Source organism: Pecten maximus, chromosome 2, assembly GCF_902652985.1.
Source record: "Pecten maximus chromosome 2, xPecMax1.1, whole genome shotgun sequence".
NCBI lineage: Eukaryota > Metazoa > Mollusca > Bivalvia > Pectinida > Pectinidae > Pecten > Pecten maximus.
The window spans coordinates 8,639,460-8,649,593 of NC_047016.1; the positions used below are offsets into that span (position 1 = coordinate 8,639,460).

Sequence of the window (10,134 nt, forward strand, 5' to 3'; positions counted from 1 at the left end):
AATAACTATGTTATAGTAACACACAATGTAATATTACACTAATAACTATGTTATAGTAACACATAATGTAATATTACACTAATAACAATGTTATAGTAACACATAATGTAATATTACCCTCACAACTATGTTATAGTAACACACGATGTAATATTACACTAATAACTATGTTATAGTAACACACAATGTAATATTACACTAATAACTATGTTATAGTAACACACAAACAATGTAATATTACCCTTACAATTATGTTATAGTAACACACAATGTAATAATACCCTAACATCAATGTTATAGTGACACACAAACAATGTAATATTACCCTAATAACTATGTTATAGTAACACACAATGTAATATTACACTAACAATTATGTTATAGTAACACACAAACAATGTTATATTACACTAACAACTATGTTATAGTAACACACAAACAATGTAATATTACACTGACCACTATGTTATAGTAACACACAATGTAATATTACCCTAACAACTATGTTATAGTAACACACAATGTAATACTACCCTTACAATTATGTTATAGTAACACACAATGTAATATTACCCTAACAACTATGTTATAGTAACATACAATGTAATATTACCCTAACAACTATGTCATAGTAACACACAAACAATGTAATATTACCCTAACCACTATGTTATAGTAACACACAATGTAATATTACACTAACAATTATGTTATAGTAACACACAATGTAATAGTACACTTACAACTATGTTATAGTAACACACAATGTAATATTACACTAACAACTATGTTATAGTAACACACAAACAATGTAATATTACATTAACATCTATGTTATAGTACCACACAATGTAATATTACCCTAACCACTATGTTATAGTAACACACAAACAATGTAATATTACCCTTACAACTATGTTATAGTAACACACAAACAATGTAATATTACCCTAACATCTATGTTATAGTAACACACAATGTAATATTACCCTAACCACTATGTTATAGTAACACACAAACAATGTAATATTACCATAACCACTATGTTATAGTAACACACAAACAATGTAATATTACCCTAACCGCTATGTTATAGTAACACACAAACAATGTAATATTACACTAACATCTATGTTATAGTAACACACAAACAATGTAATATTACACTAACATCTATGCTATAGTAACACACAATGTAATATTACCCTAACCACTATGTTATAGTAACACACAAACAATATTACCCTTACATCTATGTTATAGTAACACACAAACAATGTAATGTTATACTAACCACTATGTTATAGTAACACACAATGTAATATTACCCTAACCACTATGTTATAGTAACACACAAACAATGTTACCCTTACAACTATGTTATAGTAACACACAAACAATGTAATATTACATTAACCACTATGTTATAGTAACACACAATGTAATATTACCCTTACAACTATGTGATAGTAACACACAAACAATGTAATATTACCCTTACAACTATGTTATAGTAACACACAAACAATGCGATATTACCCTTACAACTATGTTATAGTAACACACAATGTAATATTACCCTTACAACTATGTTTTAGTAACACACAATGTAATATTACACTAACATCTATGTTATAGTAACACACAAACAATGTAATATTACCCTTACAACTATGTTATAGTAACACACAATGTAATAATACCCTAACCACTATGTTATAGTAACACACAATGTAATAATACCCTTACAACTATGTTATAGTAACACACAAACAATGTAATATTACCCTTACAACTATGTTATAGTAACACACAAACAATGTAATATTACCCTAACCACTATGTTATAGTGACACACAAACAATGTAATATTACCCTTACAACTTTGTTATAGTAACACACAAACAATGTAATATTACACTAACAACTATGTTATAGTAACACACAAACAATGTAATATTACCCTTACAACTATGTTATAGTAACCTATAAAAAGATGTAATATTATCACACTTACTATGTAGTATAAAAATATATCATGGGTATCTTTGCAATAGTCCAGAATTTTTGGCACTTCGGTCTCCTGTCAGTCGACTACCAGTAGCCCGGAGTTCTATGGTACTGCGGTAGTTAACACTTAAATTAAGTAAACGCAAAGGACGAATCAGCAATCACAAAACTATTTTGGCAATTTAATCTTAAGTATTTTTTTTATCTTATGCACACTTGAAAAACTTTTAAACACTTACATTTTTCATCCTATCGGCTGCTAGTTGTCGGCCATGATGTCTTACAGAATAGACAAAGGAAGGGAGCATTGTGTTTTTGTTTAATCAGCTAAGTTGATCAATTTCTGAAAAGGAATCAGTTGATAAACATAAATATGTAGACCTTGATAAAAATATACAGACTATGTAAATTATCATTGACACATTGTCCTTAAAATCTGGGAATGTTGCCAGTGGCTGCCATACACATTGGGGAAATGGGTCCATTAGATCTTTGAAATATATCAATATCCGTTGTAGGTATGTTGTTTAATGATTCGTGAAAGTTCTGGACACTTTACAAAGACTTCTCGCTATGTATATGCCAACAATCTACATCTGTCCTCTCGATTAGGTTATAGGAAATATCATTCTTGTGAAACTATGATACTGGATATTGTCATCAGCACATCCAGATTTTAGAAAAAGAACTCAAGTGTGTAAACCATCCGACCATATATCCGGGGCAACTGATCTGATTCAAATCCTTAAATATTTCTATTTATTATTAATTCTAATAATCGCTTTACTGCATACATATTGTCCTATATATCTTCCTATTTGCATGTAAATAATTTTGCAAAACAATTCATTTTAATTCGATGCCTGTAGTGATGTTGAGTTATTTAAATCTTGAATCATGTTTTATTTTATTGTTATATATATTTAGTTGTAAGGAACTGATCATTTAACTGACGAATTACTTCATGCACGAAACGTTCTTTAACAATTTTAATTACGAACACTGATAATTAAGAAAGCTTATTGGGGCCGCCAAATAAATATTGTATCTCAATCTTTTGACTTTTTGATTTCTTCATTTTTTTCAGTTAGTTAATTAGTACATTTATTTTTGTAGATTTGTTAAATATTTCGTCTGCAAAGTCAGATATCTATGTTATATTAGTTATAAGTATGCAAATGTAAATGAGAAAAGCGTTAGTATACTTAATATAACAGGATATACTGCTGATTTTTTTTTGTCAATATGCGTTCAGTACCTTGATGTAAATATTAAGTAACTTTATTTTTTCAATACTCAAAAGAGAACTTCTGTCGTTATTGTAGCAAATGTCTTTATAAATGGTATTAATCTTATCATAACCAGCTAGATATATGGTAAGTATTCTATTGTTATAAAACTATAGTTTATCTTGTTATAAGGCGATAGACTGTCTTTCTATAGCGTGATACTGTCTTTTTAGTAACCAGACAATTATATCGTATAACGAGATATGAAAACATCTAGATGCCACGTATAGGCTTCCGTACTAAGATTTGACAAGAGATGGGTAGTAACGTCATAACTACGTTTTAATAGTAAATCATATTCACTTCGAGACATTGTCATATTTTCGTGTAACGATTATCTCCCCTGTGCCAGTAACAACGATTGTTGTTATTCTATATATAGCCAAGTGTAATTCATCATTTTCATTGGTCGGTAAAATTAGTAGCATGGTGCTTAGTATTTATAGACGGTATAATTGGAGTGACAGGTAGAAAGGCGTTCATACAAGGATCACACCTATACGGTAGGCTACGTGTGAAACATTGTAGGGTTATACTGTACCACTAAACATGTCTATCATATAACTAGATATATATTACATGTAAAAGGATCTGTGTGATATCAAATGTTTATGTGGAAATACTGCAAGTTACTTGCGATATGAACTTAATGAAGTATAGTGTAGGGCTTTTTTAATTTTAGATATCAGACGTAAGTAATTTTACCGTCTGAACAATTTCGTGCATGTTTACATGGCGTACAATGTTATATTCATACGTGCATTTAGTCGTGACAATGACATATACGTGTGGGTTTCATGAAAGTGTTCGAATTTGTAATCATTCTTTTTGAGAATATACCGATTTCATTGGATGATGAGGAAACAGTTGGGGGAAGACAGGTCAGATAAAAAACAAAACGAGAGTTTGAGAGAATAATCAGCTTGTACCAAAATGATAAACAAACCTTATTTTGGTAAGGTAGAACATTTTTACACAATGAAATGGAAAATGTTATTTTTGTCTCGCTAAAGCTTCTTATGCTTCCCTCTTATATGCTTGCACTTCTTCCTTATTAATGTATTAGTTTGATTGACATGTTTCTGACTGCTGCTGTCAGACACTTTTCATGATTCTTTTTTTTTCTGACCGTGGTAGGATTTTCTATGATTATACGGAAAATACAATGTGAATAATTAAAACCCTGATTGTACATTGGGCTCCCATGTTCGGAAAGTTAATAAACAGTTCTCCTGCAATGGTTTAATTAATACCTCAAAGCCTAAAGTAGATAAAGACCAGAGGACAATAGATCCAATATTGCAGTAATATTTAGAAAACTCACTGTGGTAATATTTTTACCAGATCTGCCTTGACCATGGTGAATCAGCTAAAGCTAGTTGTGGTTGGAGATGGAGGAGTTGGTAAGAGCTGTTTGCTAATTGCAAGCACCACTGGGAACTTCCCACACGCGTATGTCCCTACCGTATTTGGAAGTTGGGTCACGGATATCCATCTGAACGGACAGGAGTACCATATGACCGCGTGGGATACCGCTGGCCAGGTAACATCAACAGCGTGCGGTGCTTGTTTGAGGCACAAGCTATTAATTTAAAGAATATTTCATGAGTGATTTTGGGTTTTGCTTTTAAATCGCATTTTTTTTAAAATGATACAAATCGATCGTCGAAAGTATTTGAAGCACGATGTGATTATAGATAACTGAATTCAATCGAGATAAGAAGAAAATGCCCTCATATGAATTTGTCCTTCCACTGTTGAATATTATAAATGTATTGTATATTTAACACTCAATTGTGTAATATTATCTTAGCATTATACATTTTGTATAATACTTCGAAGTAACCTGTCGGTCTGCAATACCATATCCTAAATCAAATAGAAAAACAGAGATAAAGATCGACGATCATTGTATTCATACAGGGTAAACTGTTACAGTATCCTGGTATGTTTCGTCTACAGGAAGACTATGACCGACTGAGGCCACTGTCCTATCCCGGTAGTGACGTCATTTTCCTTTGCTTCGCCGTAGATAACAGAGACTCTTTCGTGAACATTACAGAAAAATGGATCCCTGAGCTTCAACACCACAGTCCAAATGTTCCTAAAATGCTCGTGGCCTGTAAAACAGGTCAGTTGGTTCGGGTCAACCTTAACACTAATACATTTTCGGAGAATTTACCCTCCATCAATTGATATCAGGTTCTTATTAATGCATTTCAATTTAAACCTTACAAAAGTCACATTGTAGAGATCGTTTTGTGTTTATAATAAACTGTTAGCCGTGAGTGTACCCACAATCAAATCATAGCTAAAATATCACAATTCACTGCTTCTATTAAATCCCGAGTTTACTTTTTTCAGATCTGCGACATACCGGTTCCGGAAATTACGTAACGTATGAGGAAGGGTCAAAAGTCGCCAAAGACTTGGGATTACGATATCAGGAACTCAGTGCTTTGACTCGAGTTGGGATGACGACGTGTTTTAATACAGCGGTACGTTATCCCTATAGGATGTTGGCATTAATTAAATCGTAGAGAAAATAGGATCAATGACATGTTTGTAAAAAGAAGGAGAAAATGAAATTAAATAACAGAAAAATAATGAGAATTTCTTGTTTCAATTACATTGTAGCTCTTTTGACACATGTGTTGTCTGTATCATATTATAATCATGTAGTGTTTAGTTACCGAAGAACATCACGGTCTATCATAGCCTTTATATTTTAATTTGGTTCGTTTCCAGATCAAAGAAGCCACTAAAGGTTTGACAGCACGCCGGAGAAAGAAGGAACGATTACAGTTTTTCAGAAGAATACAAAGAGAAATACCTAACCCACCAAGCATGCCGCTCGCAGGTATATCAGTTGTCTTTTGTTTGATGACAGGGTTTTTAAGGGAGCACGATTGACATGGAAACCATGCCAGGCCTTGATTATGATTACGTAAAGCACTGGGTATAGCCACGTCAGACATTTCACTGTGATATCGTATGAAAATATTTGAAGCAATAACACTTGACCGTTTCCGTAAGAGAACCTGTTATTTCTGATTGAGATGTAAACTATCTTATCATTTCTGATGAAAATAGACATGTGATCATTTAGTAGTTGTCGACTCTACCGATTACGTGCGTACAAAAACGAGTCATGGTTGCTTGTGACACGTAAACTACAGATGAGGCAAAACAATCGTATAGCTTGTGACATGTGCACTAATAATTAAGCTTGTGACATGTAAACCAATTGTATAGCATGTGACATGTAAACCAATCATATCGCTTGTGGCATGTAAACCATTTGTATAGCTTGTGACATATGAACCAATTGTATATCATGTGACATGTAAACCAATCGTATAGCTTATGACATGTAAACCAATCATATAGCTTGGTACATGTAAACCAATCATATAGCTTGTTACATGTAAACCAATCATATAGCTTGTGGCATGTAAAACTTAACGATGAATCTTTCCTCAAAGTATGTGGTATAACACCAAGTACCGCCGGTTTAAAGCTATTTTTGTTTGTTGGAAACATAATGCCCTAATGCATGTTATTCATAATTCAAGCAATTCATGCATTCCAGAAAAAGCTCCCCGGGTTGAGGTTGAACCGTCCCGGTTCGTTGACGACTGGCAAAGGATGCTGGAGAAACCTACATACTCTGACGTGACATTTGTACTAGAGGGAGGACAGAGACTAGACGCTCACAAACTCGTACTGTGTTCTGCCTCCTCATTCTTCTGTCAGGTTTTTGGGGTGACACAGGTACTATCTCTATTAACATTCTCTGTTAACCAAACCTTAATTACTGAACGCGATTATCCTGGTTTTACTAATGTCTGTTAAGGAACATAACCATCGCCAAAATTAAAGCACATTTGAAACATCCGACTTCTATTTCAGAAAAACAAAACGGGAAAGATCGAGCATTTGGAACCATTCTCACTGGACGATATGAATTCCGGACTTATTAAGGGCATTACTTCTGCATTTGACGAGGGAAAGGTCATCCGTGAAAAAGGTCAACGTCGTCACCGCATAACGATTAAATTGGCCCCTGATATAAAACATTCGACGTTTACTAGCTTGCTTGAGTTTCTCTATACAGGTAAGTACGCGTCTGATGTGTATGGAAAGGAATTAACGAATTTCTGTATACAGATAAGTACGCGTCTGATGTGTATGGAAAGGAATTAACGAATTTCTCTATACAGGTAAGAACGCGTCTGATGTGTATGGAAAGGAATTAACGAATTTCTCCATACAGGTAAGTACGCGTCTGATGTGTATGGAAAGGAATTAACGAATTTCCCTATACAGGTAAGAACGCGTCTGATGTGTATGGAAAGGAATTAACGAATTTCTGTATACAGGTAAGTACGCGTCTGATTTGAATGAAAAGGAATTAACGAGTTTCAATTGTCATCAAATAAAAAAATACATGTACGTTTGCACTCGATGTTGAATGTTTCTCTCCGTCAAATTGACCAAAAGTTGCCTATAAATGTCTCAAAAAGTAACAATTATGATTGTAAGTATTGTATAGTATAGTAACTCGTTACATACAATATCAAAATCCCGTTCATTTTGAAAGCCACTTATCGTTAATGACAGATTTAAGATAATAGGTCGAACTAAGACCAACGCAACTCGTCGAATACTATCAATACAGTCTATAAGTTTTAAATCTTGTCATTTTTACATACAGGGATTCCAAATCTACCAGAGGACCACAGCTGCGTCAGTCTTGACCAGGTCTATGAGATCGTAAGAGTGTCAAAGATATTCAAAATGACAAGATTAAATGAGATCTGCCAGAATTACATCATGGAACATGACTTTTTGAATCCAAGTATTGGAACATTTCTCAATGCTGAAACTGGACAGAAGATGAAGGAACTCTTTTTCAACAATCCAATGCATGCTGATGTTGCTTTTAAAGTTCAAGGTAACACAAAGTTATTACACCCTTTATGAGGGAGTATTGTATGAATTGTAACAAATAATACTAACCTTGAGTGGATTCATTTCTGACGTAATTGAATACATGCCAGCTTGATCAAAGGAGCTTCCAGTAAAATCATTAACACAGATTCTTACAAAATATCCCATTGTTTAAAGAACCTGCTCTGAGGATCCGTTAACAAAATGATTCGTATCGAAATTGATAAATACTAACTGCAGAATAAATTTAGTGCTACAAGAAATAGTGTCTCCATGATCAGAACACTAAAACGCATCGTGGAACTTTTATCGCTTTAATAGTGCATAACTATATCAAAAGAATATCGAAAGTACTAAAAAAGTCGAAAAAGCTTCCATCCGAAGTTCGCGTTGAGTATTAATAGAACAGGACTGTTTTTGTTCCAGGTCACACGATCTACGCCCATAAAGTCGTCCTGTGTGCACGATGTCGCGCTATGACGACTATGTTCGGATATCAGTTTCGAGAAGGAACAGAGGAAATGATGGAGGTAACAATTATTTGTTAAACTAGATATCCTTGAGATTAAAACTCTGGCTTCGCATAAATAGAACAATGAAAATCATATTACCATATCATGCAGAACCAGTGGGGTTAGTCTCCTCTGGGGAGTATTTAGATGACGGGATCCTTAATAATTCTTTATTAATCTTCTTTAGTTGGGATAAATTGCGGACATGTATGCCTCAATTCAGCACCCTTTCATCAGGATATGATCTGATTGGGGACGTTTTCTTTTATAGGTCGGTATCCCTGCCACATCCGCGAAATGCTTCCTAGCCCTGCTGGAATACATTTACACCGATCAATCGCCTATGGAAGAGGCCCAAGTCACAAGTCTCATTGTTCTAGCGGATAGGTTCAATCAGAAGAGGCTAATTAATATGTGTGAACTGTATGCTACAAAGGAAGTCGAGAGGAGTGTTACCAAGCAAATAGAACACTCTGAAATTGACGCAATAGGACTTTTATTAGCAGCTCAGGTAGGCTGAATGTTGCAAATAACAACTGTAAAATGTTTTACTAAGCTGGAAAAAAACATGTATAATATAAAGACAACGATACTTTTAGTTTCCTGAATTATCCTGTTACATGTGTCTGTGAGTAGAAGATAGTTCACCTAAATGTGATAGTTTTTTTTTATATCATTAAGGAGTCTGAAGCACATTTCAAACAGTAACACGTAGCAGATATGTCACCCAATTACCAAATATCGCTACTGACACTCAGACAATGCTGCAAAGGGGACAAACATAAAGTTGTACCTTTCCTATTGATGTTCGTCTCTTTACTTGATTAAATATCGATTTCGATACACTAGTTGCAATGTAATGGTAGAATCCGACATATTCAAGATGCGTTTTTATGTTTACAGATGAGCAATGCCCACCAGTTGGCAACATGGTGCTTACACTTCATATCCAGTAACTATATAGCGTTCAAACAAAGACCCGACTTTAAACAAATCAAGGGAGATAACTTAGAAATAGTGACGAAGAAACAGTGGCCGCCTTTATCTTATCTTGAGGAAGTTGCAGAGTACAAAATGAAGTGGACAAGAAATGGAATCGAATGTTCATTGATGTGAATAATTTACAATTGATCACGTTATGTATAAATGGGATTGTCATTTATTTATGATTTGTGCAGTTGTATTTAAAGTCGTGAATATATATGACAACATGTTAAGTGTCCAGGGAGAGCTGCTATCCCTGTTCTCGTTTTGAGAACGTGGGATTTTTTTATCTTTATTTTTATCATGGGTGTCGCCACGACTCTATTTGCCGTATATGCTTTTCTTTTGCAATTAAAATCCATCTTGAATCTGTTCAGATTGTGACT

General features: G+C 34.0%; 1 protein-coding gene across 1 annotated transcript; it reads left to right on the forward strand.

Moving 5' to 3' along the window:
- Window positions 1-3,773: 3,773 nt before the first annotated feature.
- LOC117316361 (rho-related protein racA-like) lies at window positions 3,774-10,120 on the forward strand. The gene is made up of 11 exons (XM_033870906.1): window positions 3,774-3,802; window positions 4,644-4,842; window positions 5,223-5,430; window positions 5,664-5,797; window positions 6,048-6,159; window positions 6,892-7,073; window positions 7,212-7,416; window positions 8,017-8,256; window positions 8,679-8,782; window positions 9,036-9,275; window positions 9,668-10,120. The coding sequence occupies exons 2-11, from the start codon at window positions 4,657-4,659 to the stop codon at window positions 9,878-9,880; spliced, it is 1,824 nt and encodes a 607-aa protein (XP_033726797.1). The 5' UTR covers window positions 3,774-3,802; window positions 4,644-4,656; the 3' UTR covers window positions 9,881-10,120.
- Window positions 10,121-10,134: the final 14 nt, after the last annotated feature.

Excerpts from the sequence above, each read along its gene's own strand:
- LOC117316361 (XM_033870906.1), top strand. The coding sequence starts at position 4,657 with ATGGTGAATCAGCTAAAGCTAGTTGTGGTTGGAGATGGAGGAGTTGGT. Across the intron at positions 8,257-8,678 it reads TGTTGCTTTTAAAGTTCAAG|GTCACACGATCTACGCCCAT; the intron begins GTAACACAAAGT and ends TTTTTGTTCCAG. Across the intron at positions 9,276-9,667 it reads GACTTTTATTAGCAGCTCAG|ATGAGCAATGCCCACCAGTT; the intron begins GTAGGCTGAATG and ends TTATGTTTACAG.